Source organism: Python bivittatus, unplaced genomic scaffold (assembly GCF_059951505.1).
Source record: "Python bivittatus isolate LINGU-HERP-01145 unplaced genomic scaffold, Pbiv_v1 ctg000220_np1212, whole genome shotgun sequence".
In the NCBI taxonomy this organism is placed as follows: domain Eukaryota; kingdom Metazoa; phylum Chordata; class Lepidosauria; order Squamata; family Pythonidae; genus Python; species Python bivittatus.
Window position 1 is genome coordinate 41369196 of NW_028277048.1, and position 19252 is coordinate 41388447.

At 41.9% G+C, this 19252-nt stretch overlaps 1 protein-coding gene across 1 annotated transcript; it reads right to left on the reverse strand.

The window, feature by feature from the left end:
- Positions 1 to 11: 11 nt before the first annotated feature.
- P4HB (prolyl 4-hydroxylase subunit beta) lies at positions 12 to 18670 on the reverse strand. The gene is made up of 11 exons (XM_007436212.4): positions 18429 to 18670; positions 16677 to 16883; positions 13434 to 13567; positions 12886 to 13023; positions 7678 to 7782; positions 7353 to 7478; positions 6284 to 6484; positions 4651 to 4771; positions 4299 to 4480; positions 3899 to 3985; positions 12 to 1147 (listed from the first exon to the last, which is right to left on the reverse strand). The coding sequence occupies exons 1-11, from the start codon at positions 18586 to 18588 to the stop codon at positions 1064 to 1066; spliced, it is 1545 nt and encodes a 514-aa protein (XP_007436274.2). The 5' UTR covers positions 18589 to 18670; the 3' UTR covers positions 12 to 1063.
- Positions 18671 to 19252: the final 582 nt, after the last annotated feature.

The following is a 19252-nucleotide window of genomic DNA, read 5'->3' on the forward strand; positions in this document are numbered from 1 at the left end:
AAACAGCAAGATTCAGAAGAGTATTAAAATTAACTTTTATTTGGCCAATGAGTTCCATTCCTTTGAGCATCATGGATGCTTAAACCAAATTCTGTTGAAACACATCATCCTCTTTGCAATGCAGCACTCCATGGCTCTCAAGTATCCCCACAAAACTCCTAGTTATCAAGTGTCCTTTTTGTTGTATTCAGGGAAGTTATTTCCCAACAGCCCCCAGGAAACCCATTTGCAAAAAAAATGTGTAGATAGCAAGGCTTATGTTTCATTGCAGGGGAGGTGGCAACTCAAGTTAGATTTTGCCTTAGGCAAGGAGGCAACTGGACTCTCATTCTACAGCAACAGTTTCCTACCCTTCCGGATCTTTGGGTGAGAGAGATCAATTGTACAGTATAAAGAGGACGTGAGACTATGCAGTGAGTTAAGAGGACCTTTTATACCTCACTCATTACCTTTTCCACTGGCATCAGTGGTCAGCCTAGTGATTTCTTCCACACTGGAATGGTCTGGGGTGAGGAAAAAACAGTAAAGCACAAAGAAAAAATGCTGGGACAATTACCAAGAGCCTGCTGGGTCAACAGCAGCTTATATCATTTAGACACCTTGTGATTAAGGTTTAAGGATGCCTTACTGATGGAATTCTCAAGTTAGTTAGGCAACAGGACTTATTACCATTTCAATCTGCTTCTACCCAGGCCACAATACTCTAAGGAAATGTACATCAAAGTTTGCAAATGAAAGAAAAATGAAGAGAAGAGAAAAGAAGAGAAGAGAAGAGAAAAGAAGAGAAAAGAAGAGAAAAGAAGAGAAAAGAAGAGAAAAGAAGAGAAAAGAAAAGAAAAGAAAAGAAAAGAGAAAAAGACCCAGCAGAGTTTACCAACTAGTCAGATTCCTCCTCAGCACAGAATAAAACTAGATTTGTTTGACAGGTTAGGGGAAAGAGTTAATTTCCCTGGACTCTCAACCAGCTTCAGTCTTCTGGTTAGAGTTTGCTTGCTGACTTGCTTGACTGCTTGAGTTGGCAGCCACAGCAGAGTGTCTGGGGATATGCAGATTGGACTCCTGTTTACAGTTCATCTTTTTGAGCTGCAGTTTCTTCTTCCTCGTCAACATCTGGCTCCTCTTCTGTGTCCTCTAGGTCGTCCAGATCCTGTTTCAATGAAGAAAGGACTAGTTAACTGTTTGTAAATTCTTGTGTCTCACAGCTCGCAGTTAGCCTCTACAGACCAATGCAGAGCTAGGGTGCTGTGAGAGCAGCTGCTATGGCCCTTACCAGGATGGTAACTCAAGAGCTGCCTTTATGTTTAAAATGTAACTAACTGAATGAATCTTCCCCTAACACATGCAAGACCAGGAAAATCCCATGCATTCCAAGAAGCCACACAAGACCAAAAAACGGGTAGAGAAATGCCAAAAGCACATTGTCCACAAGCATTTCCATACAGCAGGTAGAAGGGATTTCCAAGCAGTGGGGCAACATTAGGTTTCCCACATCTTCTATAAAGTTAAAATCTTTTTAATGAATAAAAATAACAAAGGGGTAACTTTATTACATATAGTTTAATTTCTCAATTTTAAAGCACCTGAAGCACCTTAATTTTTCAATTTTAAAGCACTTCAGGTACCTAACATAACCAAATTGCTGTCCCACAGATATTATGTAAGGTTCTGCTAAACCATGCTACTCAAAAGTAATAGAAGTCTTTTATGGAATAATCAATAGTTAAAACTCCTAGATAATATACAAAGAACCAGTCTGGTGTAGTGGTTAAGGCACCAGGCTAGAAACTGGGAGATTACAAGTTCTAGTCCTGCCTTAGGCACAAAGCCAGCTGGGTGACCTTGGGCCAGTCCCTCTCTCTCAGCTCTACGAAGGAGGCAATGGCAAACCACTTTTGCAATCTTGCCAAGAAAACTGCAAGGACCTGTCCAGGCAGTCACCAGGAGTTAACACTGACCCGAAGGAACAAAAGAGAAAACCCAAAACCCTGTTCACAGGATATGTTCAAAGACCTATATTAATTTTAAACTCCTGTTTACTTCTTAAGGGTTTTCTCAAAGAAAATATTTTGCAAAAAACCCAGTACAGGTAGTCCTTGTTTAACAACCACAATTGGGATTGGCAACTTGGTTGTTAAGTGAAGCAGTTGCTAAGTGAAACCATGACTGTGCTTATGATCTTACTTCAGTTTTCTTTTGTTTTACAGACCTGCAAAGGTTGTAAATGCGAGGATTGGTCACAAAGTTACTTTTTCATCACCTTTGTAACTGCGAATGGCCACTAAATGAGGCAGTCACTAAACAAAGAGTACCTGTACACATAATCCTGCCAGGATATACCCAATCCAGCATTTCTGGAAGTCCAATGCTTAGCTCATGGATTACCACTTGAAGGAAGGAAAGCATATGCTGCTCATTACCTCCTCCAATTCAATCATGTTCTCCTCCTTGTAGACATTGTTATCATGAGTTCCAGATTCAAGGTTCAGAACCATGAACAGGCTTCAATTTTTGATTTTTTTCTACAATTCTGGGAGAGTTCCATCAATCAGAATCCAGTACAATGGTAGCTCAGAAAAAGGAGCAAATGCACACTTACATTTAAAGAACAGGTCCTTTGAATATGCCTGAATCACAAAACTGATTCTGTACTAGAAAGAACCAAGATCATGGTCCTTTTACACATGGAATTATTTCTAATTCTGATCCTACTCTAATCCTTTGTTTAGTCATGCAACTCAGAAAAAAACCTGGTAGTCAGTACTTTTTGATCTATTCTAAACCACTGATCATCACCATCTTGGACTTAATAATCCAGTAACACTTCTAATTATTATTTTAGTTCATCCAAGTCTCATAAAACACAGGTTAAGAATGATCTGTCTTCAGAAATGTTGGTATCTATCAGACTGAATGAAACAAAAATGTATAGTTTTCTGAAATTCACTGGGTCAGTTAAGAGTAAGCTAAATTGAAATGAAACAAGCCAGCAGTATTTTGCTTCATCTTAGCTATATGTTAATGCCAGGTATAATGCTCCAAAATCATGCAGCAATCAAAAAAGAGCTGAATTGAGTATCTGAACATCCACTCTTAACACATAATGGATGGTGCAGAGAACACAGCAGCTCAAAAAAGCAGATAACAAACCAAATCAGGAGTTTCTATATGCACAAAGCATGGTGAAGAATGTGCTCTAACACCTGGCATCAACAATAGCTACAGATATATACATCTTCAGCCCTAGTAACCAACTTGAAGTCACCACATAGAATCTACTACATACAGAAATTCTACAAGAACATCAGATAAGCCAAAATTCTTACTGGCTAATATAAATGGCATATCCACAGCAATTTTAATTTTGGCCTTTTCTATTTACCCTTTAAAAAGAAGCTCAAAAGTATAGTAGTATACAGAGCTAGTAGCATCTCTGTCAATGAACAAGCAGAGAATAGTTACACATGCTAAAAGCAGCAACTCTGACTGAAACAAGAGGACGTGCACACCTGCTGATGGGCTTTGGATTGCCCACTGAAGATTCATCTCACGACAACTATGGGTTGTTGGGCCAAGGCTGAGGGGAATGCAAACAATGTTTTTTCAGCATTTTTTTGTGTTTATCTGAGCATGGAAATGTTTTTATAGGCTCCTGCATTTTACATAGCCTGCTCGGTCCACATGGAATTGCAGATATTCTGAACACCCCTACTACCACCCCAGCTCATTCTGGATATTACCAGCTGTGTTTTGTTTAGAGGTTGCTATGTAACTAACATTCTCTGCTGCCACAATAAGCCATAAGTAACTTCACAGGACAAAACTACCACTTCCTCAGGGATCTGACTTATGTCCAGGAGCTAACTATATATCAGAACAGAGTATAACCCAAGATACTCACATTCTCATCTACACCACCATCTTTTCCACCGCTTTCCAGGAACTTCTTAAAACCCTCCAACGTCCTCTCTCCATTGTAATCTACAACCTAGAAACCAAGAAATAAGAGAATTAGTACGTGGAGGCAAATCCACGTCTTGGTAGATGAAGGATTCACTTCTGAACAGCCAAAAAAAGAGAATAGGGGTTTGAAAATTCACCTTCACCCATATGAGTCGAAGAGGAGCCAGCCACTAGACTCCCATGAATGCTGTGAGGAAAAAATAGAGCACCATCCTCTCTTAAACAATTTCCCTACACATCAAGACACAGATATACCCAAGCCATCCAAGCATACCCTAAAAACAGGCTAGGGGAACTATTTTCCCCTCTGTCAAGATTCAGTGTACAACTGCACTCACCGTTCTGTCAGGGCCAGCAGGGAAATACTTGAGGGTAGGGAAACTGTGGACCTTCACAGCCTCAACTTCATTGGCTGTGGAGTCCATCTTAGCAATAATGATGTTTTCATGGTCCTTATAAGTTTCTCCAAGTTTATCCCAAATGGGAGCCAACTGTTTGCAGTGGCCACACCAAGGAGCATCTGCAAGCCAAAAGATGATAAATTATTTTAACAGCTGTCCAGAATGCACAGCTGCCTCCCCGCTTTTTTTATTTGGCCACTGAGAAACTTTCCTCTGATTAATCATATATAATTTAGGACAAGATAAACATGTATGCATGCACATACACTGCTATCATCAAAATACTTACAGAATTCCACGAACACATTCTTATTTTCATCAAAAGCAACCTCCTCAAAGTTCTTTCCAACCAGAACTTTGACAGGCTGCTTGTCCCAGTCATCAGAAATCTCTTGGCTCATCAGATGGGGCTGAAATACACATGTAAAAGCAACAACATGAGAGCAACCGCATGGAATGTGCCGACAGGAAATCCCTACACCCACTGTTACAAGTGCAAAGCAACTGACAGACTATAAAAAGGCAGATTAATATAGATTTGCTCCTTCAAGGTCACACCCCCATCCCATGACCCAGACACATCTGAGTTCTCGCGTGAAGGATGCAAATAATTCTACACAGAGCAGGTCTATGTATATTAAACTGTTACTGCCCAATCAACGCTCTGAAGTTATAAAAGAGGAGGAATACATAGCACATAGATATAAAGGAAAGAAAATGAAGTGATTACGATGCCCTAGTTAGTTTCAACATTTTTACGAGGCTTTTCTACATTACACTTCAAAGAGACTCATACCCCAGCCCTCCTCAGTGTTTGGACCCCAGTTCCCATTTTTCCCGATTTCTGTCCACATTGGCTAGGGCTAATGGAAGATACAGACCAAAGGCAACTATGTTGGAAAGGTTGCTTAAAATGACCATGTCAAAATTCTCAAGCAATATATTTAAAATAGTCTTAAACATGATTTTTAATTGTTCCATGTGTTGCTTGATCTTAACCCTCCCCAATTTTAACTGCCTAATTGTAGATATACCTTCAATTTATCTCCAGTATCTAAACTTATTTCATATAGGTAGAAAACAATTTTATTTTTGCTTTCTACTCCAAAGCTAGCCTTCTAGCCTAATAATTATCCCAGTATCTTAAGATCTCATCTATTTTGAAGCCTACTGCCAGAAGTCTCAATAGCATACCCAAGACAAAAGATGTTTTATATTCTATTAATATAGTCATTTTATAACCCATATCCTGTTCAACATTTCTGTCAAGTTATTTAAATTTCATATTTTAAGCCTTCCTTCCCTATCATAAATTGGGCTTTATCAATTAAGAAAAATGTTCTTAAACTTTTAGCCTTGTTGACAATTCCTAACATTTTTTTCCAAACAATCAGATCCATTAGATCATGAAGAACATGGCTTGATTGGTGGAGGGAACGGAAAATGGAAGTAAAAAGACAGGACAATGAGACACAGCAAAGGAGGGATTCAAGAGAAGCCTTGAATGACAAGTATAAGAAAAAACACTAGCTGGGTCTTGATAACAGGTTTCCTTTCCAGACTGAAATAGAAATCTTCCAAGGATTCATGCAGCGTGAGGCCAAGGCCACGCTTCCTCTTTTGTCATGCCGAAAAGATCAATTCTTGGATCCGCACCACTCATTCTAAAGCAGCTCCCAAATTCATGCAGCTTACTTTACTAGCACAGTAGAGCCATTTAAATCCTGACACCTTGCTCCACTGACTCTGCCCTTTGGATTTCTCAGCATGAAGCTCCACATAGTGTAAGGTCAAACTACACTGCAATGTGAATTAAAAAGACTTTGTGCCATATTACAGTTCTCAAATTCCATGCCATTTGTGCTACGAGGATCTTGCATGGGTACCTGCTCCAAAAACCACATTTAAAATAAACCTATTACCTTAACTTTGCCCTCCAAGAACTTGTGGCAGAAGTCCCTGATATTCTCTGGAGTCAGCTCATCTGATTCTGGTTTGTACTTGGTCATTTCTTCCTCCAGAGTAATAAGACGTACAGCAGGGCATTCCTCCTTTTTGAGGCCAAAGAACTCCAAGATCCTCTGGTTGTCACTATGGTCACTGTCAATGTAAATGAACAAGATCTTGGGGAGGAGGGGGGAAAAACAGGACAATGAATGCATTAGACAAATGTACTTGGGACAGCAGAAAACTCTGAATTAAGATTTCCCCCCACTATCTATCCCATCTCCCTAAGCCCCTTTGCACTTCATGTACAATTCTAAACATTACAATCCTAAACCTGGAATAAGCAACCTTGTAACCTCTAGTCATTTTGGAGTAGAAGTCCCACAAATGGCTTGCCGCTGGCCATGCTAGTGATGAAAACTGTAAAGTAAGTAGCGACACTAGACTGCCTACACCTACACAACACATGGAAGATGGAACTCTCAGATGATCATTAAAGTAATGTTACAACACTTTGCAACAAAGCAGAATGCACTACTTTCTACAGCGGCAAAATTCCTCTGGAATGATTTCCTTGCATGATGTTGGGGCTAACAACTCCTTGTTTTAAGTACTTTTAAAACTCTTTTTTGTTGGCTTTCTCCAGTTACAACTCCTGTTAAAATGGTTCTTTATAATGAATTGCATTTAATTCATTACAATGTATTTATATTACTGTCATAAATTCTTTGAGATTTATATAAACAAGAAGATGTTTTGTGAATCAACATTTAAAGAACAGAAATAAAAATGAGAAGCAATAGTTCACATGCCAATTGTAACTATGATTTTTCAAGTGTCAAGGGACTCAAGGAAACCCCAACAACAAAATATAGACTTTAGGAAAACCATATTCTTTCTTGGTTCTACTTACCTATAACTGAGAGAGTTCTTATGATTTTAATGCTTGGTAATGTGCAACCATATGAGGAATGGAATGTATAATACAATGTACAAATGTTTTCTTATGAGCAAGTAATTTCTTAGTTACTTCCTTTTATTTACCTTTCCTTTGAAGTCTTCAGCTGCTGTTTTGAAGTTATCCAGTTTATTCTGGTATTTCTCAACACTCTTAGGCAAGAATAACAGGATGTGTGTCTTAATCTCTCCTCCAAAAATTTTGGGTGCAGTCTGGGGGGAAAACAGTTGCATTACTGAAGACAATTACATTACAAGGAATCCCAAGATTAATTTTCCTGACCATTTCACCTCCTCCTTCCAGCCTTTTGGATTCACTGCAGTTTGTCCTGCCACAGACCCAAGCTACAGGCCAACTCACAAACATTATATATCACTTAGATCATGTATAACCTGAGATCTACTTCTTTACCTGTTCGGTAAATTCAATCACCAGGGGCAGCTGGTTTGATTTGATGAAATTCAGTAGGTTGTCTTTTGTTATTTCCCCATCAAAATTGTTACGACCTTCATCAAACTGGAAAAATACAGAAGGATACAGCTTACATCCAGAAAATCGACAAAATGCATACTCAGTTACGCAAGCTCTTAGTAAAACAATATAATAAAGCAGGAGCAGGTCTGCCTATCTGTCATAGTGCTACAGGAGTATACACTGTCTTACTTCCTGCAGTATCCACTTCCCAAAGAACCTCAGCATTCACTGAGGTTTCTAGTCTACGTGACAGTGTAATCAAATGCTACCTGTGGAAGGTGGGAGAAGGCCAAAGGCCTGAGGAAGGGACAAGGACAGCAGAATTGCGTGTGATTCCTTGTTCTGTGCCTCAGCCAAATTATGCAGGAAACACAGTTAAATATGAAGGCATCCAATAATTCGTTTTTCACAGGCAGAGGATTATTTTAAAATTGCAAAGATATTGTAAGGCTCCAACCCCCATAACTCATTTACAAATCTACGGGAGCACATTTCACATTGTAAGCAAGGCACAAAATTCTCAGTGCCCAGGATAGAAACTAAACCACAGTTCTCATCTTACCACCCAACTGGATTCAAGCAGCAAGCAAAAGAAAGCTTGGCACGTATTAGGAGATCAGATTCTCAATGTAATATTTCTGCAAAAGGACATCATTATTCCTGAAACTCTTTAGAAAATAACTGAGAAATTGTTTTAAATCTCAGCACCTTAGATGTTCAATACTCCTGTTTTAGAGAGTGAAATTACAGGGCTTGCTCGAATTGGGGAGACGTATCCAATCAACAGAGCTGTTAAAAAAGGCAGAATTGCGCACTATTAAGCCCCTAAACAGAGAGTAGTTTATTTAGAGGCAATGTACCCCTGCAGGGCTATTGTTAGCTACAAAGGAACAGATGCATAGTTCAAGCACCAGGAAGGGTCTTCTTGCAGAGTAACATCCACTATTGCCCTTTTTTTTCATAACCTTTCCTGGCACTACCGAGGGGAAAGGAAGCAAATAGAGGACTATAGCCTTATTCGGGGTTGGATGTTTTCCCTTCAAAGGCTGGAAGATTCTGCTTTTATTTTCCTTCCAGTCACTTTTGTATACCACAATTTATTTATATGAACCACTGGCCACACCTGTGAATTGCAGCCCAACACAATGGAAGAGGACCAGGCTAGAGAAGGGTGGAGCATTTTATAGATAATTTAAAAATCAGTTACGTTGACTTTAAAGATGTGAATGGGGAATTATTTCATTTTGGTTCCTACTAGTCTCTACTAGGCCTGATTCTCTGACCCTCTGCTAGTCCTACTGATAACCTCTTAAGAAATCAAGAACTGATGAGGAGATCAAAATTAACTCTTGAAAACATACAGCTTTCAGCTGCTAAGATGAATACAACAGCCTGAGATTTGCACACAAGACAACCTTCCAATTTTTCATTTTCACATATTTATGCTCATAAGCTGGGGCAATTTTATAGAAGGCACTGCAACAGAACCAAACAGCAAGACTTAAGGCAGCCTAAGACATTCAATATACGGATAGTCCTCGGCTTAACAACCATTCATTCAGTGACCGTTCAAAGTTATGACAGCACTGAACGAAGGGACTTAAGATTGGTGCCCGAAGTTACGGCCGTTCTGGTGCCTGTGGTCATGTGATCAAAATTTGGGCGCTTGGCAGCCTGCCTGCACTTACGACTGAAAGGGTGCTTCAACTCCCCCCACCCATCTCCCCACAATCTATACCCCTTTAGCCCCCTGCACTCCACGGCCCCTGCCGCCCTAGCTGACCTTCGCCATCTTCTTGCTCCTGCTGCTGACCAAGCATGCCTGGCTGGCCCTTCACAAGGCAGCTGCTGGCCACATGAGGCTTTCTTCCCAAGGATGCACACAGCAGTTTCCTTGCAAGGCCTGGGGAAGATGGTCTCACGTGGCCAGCAGCTGCCTTGTGAAGGGCCAGGGTGGGCATGCCTCGTCAGCTGGGGTGGCAGAGTACAGGGCGGCAGGGGACTCAGAATTCAGAGTGGCAAGGGCAACTGTGGCTGGTACTGGGGCTTTTTGCTGGGGCTGGGCTTTGCACAGTGCAAAGGGGCTTCCAGGCGAGCTGCAGCTCTGGGGCTTTTTGCAGCCCCAGACCCGTGGTGTGCCAGGAAGCCCAAGCTGCAGCCTATTCTTTCTCCAACCTTCCTGAGGTCGTGCTGCACTGCAGCACCCCCAATTTGTGCGTGGCCTATGCCGGCCCTCCCAGGTCACCCCCACAGCACCCCCATGCTCCTTACCTGAGACTCCTACCTCTTCCTGATTAATGACCCACACAGCAACTGGAACTGCCCAGATTGCCATTGCTAAGCGATATGGTCATGCTAAGCGATACGGTCATGTGGTGACATCGCACTTTATGACTGCATCGCTTAGCGACATAAATTCCAGTCCCAATTGTGGCTGTAAGTCGAGGACTACCTGTGACCAACTTTTATTTAGCCTTATGTCATCAGAGAAAGGCAAACATCTATAATGAAGCCTCCATGTTATATTGGAGGGAAAAGGGGAAGATTGAGAAGAAACACTAATCTAAGTAGTTCCAAGCCCAGATTTGATCTCATGCTTAGACCATGAACAGACATATTACCTGAATAGTTTCAAAGCAGGTAAGCCTACTGTGGAATGATACTTACTGCTACTAGGATACGTAACTATATTTCCTGGCCCAAGCCAAGGTACTTGTTCTTATTTGTCTAGAGCAAAATCATACTTTCACAGGATTAGCAGGCACAAAGGCTGGAATATCACAAAATGCTGCCTCTCCTATGCTTTTAAGGTGAAGCTGCTACATGCAATCCAACTGGGTTGGCCAATCATAAGTTACAGAAATACAACTTCCTAGTAGGCTGGCCAACCATAAACATAACTTCTCCCCTTCTTTGTATTCTATGCTTAGTGCTTAAAAGCACTGTTAAACTTCAAACGATGTATGAGGTATCACAAATGTGACATTGGATAAGCATGTCGGGCATTTGAAATGAAAAACATGTCTGAACCATTGGATTTTGTCCACATTTTATATGTCTGTATTTCTCTTTGTTTTATACATTTTGCTCCTACAGGTGGTCTGATTAATAACATTAATTTGGACCAGAAACTGTCATTAAGCGATGCGGGTTTAAGTCAGAAAAACAGGTGACTTTACCACTTAGCTACGGCAGTTCTGGCAGTCCTGGTTGCTTTTGTTAAACTAGGACTGTGTGGGTCATTAAGCGAGGACCTCATGTGACCATGAATTCTCACTTCCTGCTGGCCTCCCCACTGATTTTACTTGTGGGAAGCCAGCAGGAAAGATAGCAAATCGTGATCACGTGACCACGGAACACTGTGACAGCCATAAATACAAGGTTCAGTCAGAACTACCACTCGCTTAGAACCGTTGTATGTTTGAATGGTCACTGAATGAGTGGTCATTAAACGAGGACCACCTATAGGAGCAAAAGCAGATGGGGGATATTTTAATCAGCCACCAAAACCCCAAGCCTGTTTTTGTGCAGACATATGTCCTAGCTCTAGCCATGCTCTTAAAGTAGAAGTTCAAATCAGCAGTAGAAAGCATTTCTGCCTTAAAAGGTGAAATAGATGTTAAAAAATCATTGGCAAACAATCAAGTACAAAAGCTTTTGGGAACCAAGAGAGGCCCATCCTCACAGTTCTGGCATGCTTGAATAACACAAAATGATATTACCATCAAGTGAGATGCTACTACAGGTGATCCTCCCACTTAACCACAATTGGGACTGGAATTTAGGTTGCTAAGCAATGCGGTGGTTAAGCGAATGATCATGTGACCGCTTTACTTAGCGATCACAATCCTGCTAGTCCTGTTGCTGTCATTAGGTGAGGGTGCACAGGAGTGCAGTGTGGGTCAGGTGCACGGGGGCCACTTGGATTTTCAGCCTAGGAGTCAAGAGGCTTCTGAAGCCTCTCCACCCTGGGGCTGAAAATCCTGTTTGGATTTTGGCACAGAGCTTTTTCAGCCTGCCCCAGAGAGTGGCTTGGAATTGCCGAGTGCCCTGCAATCATGGGATCGCCATTTTCAATCTTCCCTGCTGGCTTCCCCAGAAAGACAATGGGGAAGCCAGCAGGGAAGGTTGCAGGCCACCACTGCCTACCGAGAAGACTCCCTCTCGACTCTGGGGGCTGGCTGAAAAAGCTCCGTGCCAAAATCCTGCTTGGATTTCAGTATGGAGCTTTTTCAGCCAGGGATGAGAGGGAGCACTGTGAAGAAGGGGGGGGAAAAGGCTGCTTTCGGCTCTTTCCCCTCTTCGCATCACAAAGCCCTCTTTGGAACTCCTGGTGGGGGCGGGGCTGGCTTTGTCCCCGGAAGAAGGGGAAAAGAAGGCTGCTTTTCGCTCTTTTTCCCTTCTTCCCGGCGCAAATCCAGCCCCATGGGGCCCGGCAGCTAGGCCAGGCACTCCTTGCCAGCAGCAAGAGCAAGAAGACAGCAGCAAAGGTCAGCTGGGGTGATGAAGCACAGGGCAGCAGGGGGCCAAAGGGCAGAGATGGGGGGAAATTGGCGGGTGGGGGGGAGCTGAAGCACCCCTGTAGTTGTAAGCATGGGTGGGCTGCCAAGAGCCCAAATTTTGATCACGTGACCATGGGGGGGGGGGAGCCTGCAACCATTGTAATTTTAGGCACAGGTTATAAGTCCATTTTTTTAGCACTGTCATAATTTCCAATGGTCACTGAATGAATGGTCATTAAGTGAGGACTATCTGTACTCTCAAATTTATTCTTTCTAAGCCTACTGGACTTACTTTTAAGATTGTGCTGATAAATTTGTTTGTTCATCATAAATGGGACAGATAAGGACTTTGCTATGTTCACTGCCCCTAGAGTATTTCTTAATAACAAGCAAGCAATGTAGGAGAAGTTTTGGAAAACAAAAAACCTCAGCACAGAATATTAGCACTGATGGATTCTGAAGCAATGATTAGTTTAAGTGGTTACCAATGGCCTCCTCCAAATCAAGTGGCTTTACTGCAACACATAAACCTTGGATGAAACTTACTAAAATAGAAAAAAACATTAACTTTGCAAAGTGCCGCCAAGCAGACTAACATACACCAAACAATCAGGATTTCTTTCCTTTCCTCACAGCCACTCACCTTCTTAAAAAGAGCAACTCCATCTTTTTTGAGCTGGTATTTGGCAAAGATATCATTCCTGGAAGTGATCCCAAAAGGAACATCATCAATGGACTCTGCTGCCAACAAAAACTGTTTGGCAACATCAGATTCTACATCCTACATGTAAAACAAACAAACAAGAAAAAAAACCCACATCATTTTTATTCTTATTTCGATTTGTATGGTCACCCATCATGCCATGATTTGGTGTACACTGCAAATCCTATCATCTCAAAATTACAAGTAACCAAAACAGAACTAAACAGGCACCAAATTTTTCCCCTATTAGGGAAAATAGACAGGCTACAAGAAAAATTAGCTCAAGAAGAAATAACCACAGATCTGCATATGCAGACTGCACATGCAGTCAATCTTTGGCAACAAGGCCAAATTTCAGGTCGTTTACTGTCTAATACCTCTGCAATTGATTAGCTTGTATTTCTGTTTGTCATTCTCTTCCTCCATCCCAGGAATGCTGCCACTGTCTTTAAAAAATCCCTCACCCTGATTTATGAATGAAAAAATACCTTAAAGAATCCAATCACAGCAACTTCATTGGATTCCACTAGTTCCTCAGCAGCAGCTACATCTGCCAGGGTAGTGGCTGCTGGACCTGTGCGTTTCTTTAACCAATTTATGATGTCATCTGCTTCTCTGCCAGCTACATTAGAGGAAAAAATTACTTATCAGACATCTTACCCTTCTTTTGTCTTTCAAGACTAAATAGAGAATAAAGCCCCACTCCCGAGACTAACAAGGCAGAGTTCTACTTGCGTGCGTCTATATCTTCACTGTAATCTCCACTTATCCTGAACCAAATCGTCACAGCTCCAAAACAGAAACTTTAAAGGTTCTATACTATGGTACTGCAATATAACTGATTATAGTTGTTACAAGTGACAGAATCTTTATTACTGAAACATTTTAGGCATTTAATGCTACGGAAACTTTTTTAAAGAAAGGTAAGAATTAGAGAGGCAGTACTGAGAATACGCTTCATCGATTCTCTCCACTCAACAGAAACAGTACAGTAGTACCTAAAGATTGGCAAGAATCCATAGACCTTTATCCTCACATGCATGCATACATACGTACATAAAAAGCTAGAGGCTGCACACTGTCCAGCTGCTGAGGCAGAGTTGTCCACCTACTAGGTACCATCATTTGGTGCTACCTTATCTTGGTTGCTATGGGCACCCTATTTGGGGGTGGGAGTATTCTTCCTCATTGATATGACCAAGTCTTTGAAAACTCTATGAATTTCTTTTTTGAAGTACTGGAATACACTGAAAAACCATATGCCCAATCTAGATAGGAATTTCTGCCCACTTTCAGGAGGGGGAAAAAAAAAACTCCATCCACCCAGGGGATACCATCTAGTCACTGGTCTGCAGATAACACTTGGCAGCTCAACCTTCGCCCTCCCCTCCCCATGTGGCTTCTGGCCACTGAAGAAGTGCTGTCATTCTTGGTCAAGGGCCACATTCTATGTACAGTCTGACCTAAAGCCAAAATTGGGTGGAACTACTACTTCCTTATCTTCCACAGCATTTTCTGTCTATTCTCCCTTAACAACCTATTCTTACATTCTGTTCACTTCATCTGTGTGTCCAACTCAAGCATCAGCTACACATCCCTTCTCCAAAAAGCACAAGGCTGGAGATTTCACATGGATAACAGAGGTCATCTGTGTACTCTGCATCAGAAACAAAAACCTACGCAGAAAATGCAGATCAGAAGAAAACGATGTTCTCTATCATTAGAGCCCAGGAGATTTAGCTACAGGAAGGCAGATTCCAGTGTAATGTTAGGAAAAACATACAACCATTAAGAGTAATACGCAAACAGGTTACCTGGAGAAAGTGTGTTCTCCAGCACTGGCTGTGTTTAAGCAAAGACTGGACAGCCCTCTACTGGGATTACCTTAGTTTGTATTCCTGCAATGAGGACTGAGTGGCTAAAGTGGCCCTTCCCAAATGTCGTGATTCTGAGATTCTAGGGATTTTTCCTACCAATGTATGGGTATAAAATCCATAAAGCCAACACTATTTCAGTTGGTGCATTTAGTGCAATCCTGCAGACAAAATCAGGTGCACATACACATGAATCTATAGCTAAGTTCATAAAATATAAGCCAACAATATGATTGGTGTTGTCTTACTGTCTCATGGTGCAACTCACAGTGATGTGCGAACCCTATCTCTGTGCATTACAGTAGCAGCAAATAAGGTTTTCCCAGATCATTTGCTCAAGCTACAGTTTCAATTCAGAGCCAAACTATGATAGGTTTTGAGACTAATTGGGAGCCTCTCCAAATGGTGAGAAAGAGGTGCCTTGTTCTCAACTTCATAGAAGGAACAGCAATTATATCCAGTCTTGCTGCATTTCACAAGCTCTCAAATCATTTCCACCATTCCAGTTCCAAGCTGACAAAGGAAGTTCAAAGCCAAGGGGCAAAACAAGTCCCAATTATTGCCATAGTTAGAGTTATGAAATCTGTTTTGTCTTGTGCTTCCAATGCTCCTAGAACAGCTCAGAAAAACGGTGACCAAACTCCCTACAGCCTTCCTCTCCCTCTTACAGTTGCATTGTGTGCTGCTGTATTACAGACACAGTAATGATTCATAACCACCTGTGTTCCACAAGAGCTGACACATTCATTTACCCAGCATGCAACACCTGTGAAAATGTCAACACAGAAATATTTTATTTTAAACATTTCTATACTGACATTATTTTAAACAATATTGCTTGCTATTTCTAGTGGTTTAATCTTGTTCGTGTATGATAGGATTGTAAGTCACTCAGAGTTGGTTGGCAATTGGAACAGCATAAAAACCTAGTAAAATGAATACAATGTGCTGCCAACAAGCCCCAAAACTCAAAATCTGTATTTTGTTTCAGAGGCCAAATATCTTGATAGCAATTTCTTAGAAACCTGTGACTGAAATTCTCTTTGATTAGCTATTACTTCAACACTTCACAACAGTAACTGTAACAGAGAACATGTTACAGATATGTAACCATCACATTCAACATAGAGTGACTTGTCAATTCTATTTTCTTAAGTGTAATTACATATAAAGGACTATGCTTTGTTTAATTACATAAAGCCAAATACAAAACACTTTATAAGCACAGACTTTTAATTATGCTGCCAATAGCCAGTCACAGAGCAAAAGTATTAGGAGGCCCAATACAGCTGCATAAATATCCCACAGCAATCTACAAAAGATAGTAATTATAAATGCTAATTATAGCAAAGAAGCTGACTAATTGGCAAAAATATTCAACAGCTTAACGTGCAAGGACAAAAGGCATAAAAGTTATCAGTAGCATGCCTTTGATGGGGCTTTCTCATCAAAGTCTGATATGGAAGAAGAAAGTAAAAGCCAATATTTTAACACCGTTTGAAACTACAGCAGTGTAATGCTTCAGATTCAAAAACAAAAAGGATCTTTGGAATAAATAGAATATCTATTTATAACTCTTTACACCAGATGTTTCTTTTCCCAGGACTGAACTCATGATCCTGGGAAAGGATGCACTCTACTTTAAAGAACTAAAAACGTTTACTCCATATGCACCCTTGTGCACTCTGAAACAGTACTTTCCTTCAATTCTGAAGCACTCCACAGCCCTTCTGACGCAATAAATGTTTATTAGTAGTTCTCCTGTACAAAACCCTGTTAGCCTTTGTTTCTATCGTCCAGCATCAGTCCTCTAAGGAAGTTGATTAGAATTCTTTAACAGCTTCATGATGCTCTCACCTGTGTATTCTTTGGGGGAAGATTTATCTCCATTCTTGAAGAATTTGATAGTAGGATAACCTCGAACACCAAACTGTTGGGCAAGTTCTGATTCTTCTGTAGCATCTACCTTAGCCAATCGGATTTCAGAGTTTTCAGATTTCAACTTTGCTGCTGCTTTCACATATTCAGGTGCCAGAGCCTTACAGTGACCACACCATGGTGCATCTGTAGGGAAAAAAAATTGAACAACTAGAAAACACAGCATCAAACCAATTATTGTGTAGTTTTCCATATTTTCTAACAATACCTTCTACTCCTAAGAATGCACTGCAAAACATTTCCCAAGAATTAGTATCCAGAATTATGAGAACTTTATTCAAAAAGCTTCACCTTTAATTTATACACTGCCTATAAACTTGTATATCACCATGAATTTCCATAACAGAAGCTGCATTACCCCTTTACAGGAAAATTATACTGTTGCGGTATCTTAGAAACAAATACCTTAATAAATAAATGTTTGAAGTACACCATTCATCTTCAGAGTGCCACAATAGACTCTCAATGAATACATAATATGCTTGATACTACAGCTCTCACGTTATAAGCAATCTCCGCTAAAGTGAAAAGCACACTGTGCCAAAATTAAATTAATCCAAAAAATCTTGAAGATGAGAAGATTGTTCCTTCAGATTCTGCAACAAACATTTGATAAACTAGGCTTTCCACACTACAGTGAACCGTGAACTTAAAAGTTAATGCTAAGCAAAAAGCAGGCTACTTTACTCCCCTTTCAAAGGGTAACAGCAGAAATTGCAACTATTTTATGAACTGGGAAATTAGCATGGCTGCATTAGGAATTACGCCATCCCTCCCACTCACCCCCCCCTCACATGTGGAGAGTCACGTCTCACAAATTAAGATGTGTGCCTAGAAGAGCAAGAAAGGGCAGTTTTCTTAGAGCTAAGGTGGCATTTTATTTATTTATTTATTTATTTATTTTCAAATTTGTATGCTGCCCATCTCCCCCAATGGGTGACTCTGGGCGGCTCACAATAATAAAAAAGAAAAAACACAGGACTCTCCAAACATGGACATAATCTATAAATATTTAAAAAACATATATAAAAATGACCTAAAAACCTCCTATAATTTGGCCCTAAAAAACCTGTAAGATGCTTTGCTACCTTTCTAGATTCTTTAAGCCAGAATCTACAAGCCTCTTTACATAAACGCATTCCTTGCTGTACCATAGTTCGCTTTACTGCTAGGTCTTCAATTTCCTATCCGTGGACAGCATAAAGGCCTTCCAGGGAGCGCACAACTACCACGGCACATCTGACACTTTTCGTGCGCCTCCCAAGGCACCTTCATCCAACGCTCTTACTTAAGCGGCACACCCCTCTTTCGCGATTCCTCATACTTTGCGCAGGCCTTGCAACCTCTCCGGCCTGGAAAGCCGGTCTGAACTTACGTTTCCCCGCATAGCGTGTTAGTCGCCCACAGCCAAGATCTTAAAACCGTTGCCGAGACACTGCAGACTAAACACTCCGCCGGCGCCTGGGCAGTACGAGGCCAAAACCGGCGCAGATTCTACTGCAGCAGGTCGTGGCGGGAAGGAGATGCGCTCGGTGTCGGAAGCGGAGACCCGCGGAAAGCCGCAGGGGCCTAGTCCAGGACAGGCAGGGTCGGCCAAGCCCCCCCCCCGCAAAGCCGCGGAAGGATCGCCAAGGAAGCCAGCGTCGCCACCCCCGTCCCCTCTCCACTCACAGAACTCCACCAGGATATTCGGGTATTGCTCCAGCGCTTGTTCGAAGTTGGCCGCCTTCAGCACCAACACGCCCTCCTCTTCCTCGATGTCTGCGGCAAGACAGACCTGACCCAGCCACAGCAAGCACAGCAGCGGAGCGAAAAGACGGACGAGCTTCATGGCGGCGCGGTCGACGACAGCGGGATCTCCAAGAGAAGAGACCGAACAACAAGAAAGCGCCGCGAAAGAGAGCCGTCTGACCCCGCCTTCCATTTATAAACCCGCCCTTGCCCCGCCGAGGCTACAGCCTATTGGTCACTTCCGGCCTCCTCCAAGTCTCTTCTCATTGAACTGGCGCCGAGCCTCGGGCCGCCCTCATTTGTTGATTGGTCGCTAAAAAACCTAGCGTCATCTTTCCTTCCACCTCCGAACAACCCGGAGAGTTTTCTGCGTTCCGTCAACTGGGATTGGCTCGGCAGACTCCTTTGTTGGCTGCGATTGGATAATATCGCTGCTCTCGTGCCATTTGTTCAAACGCTTTTGATTGGTTGCTTAGTGAAGCTTTAAACAGAGTCTTCCCCTTCCTCCATTACATTTCACCTCTCGCCTTTGGAACGTGGCACGTAGGGGGCCCGCCCGGTTTGTAAGGCGCATGCGTATTGGAGAGCCTTCGTTCGTGTTTGATTCTGACTGGGCCGCGTTTTTAATAGGACCCGGAAAAACGGGCAACAAGTATTTCCGGGTCTGAGGAAATCGAATACTTGTAGGCGTTTTCTGCCTGAGACGTTGCTCGGAAGGCGGGGGAGAAAAGAGGAAAGGAATTGGCTGGATGGTGGGAAATATG

Coding starts and splice junctions, on each gene's coding strand:
- P4HB (XM_007436212.4), bottom strand. CDS start 18,588: ATGAAGCTCGTCCGTCTTTTCGCTCCGCTGCTGTGCTTGCTGTGGCTG. Junction 13,024..13,433: donor CTGTGATTGGATTCTTTAAG/GTATTTTTTCAT, acceptor TTTTACATGTAG/GATGTAGAATCTGATGTTGC. Junction 4,481..4,650: donor GAATGTGTTCGTGGAATTCT/GTAAGTATTTTG, acceptor TTTGGCTTGCAG/ATGCTCCTTGGTGTGGCCAC.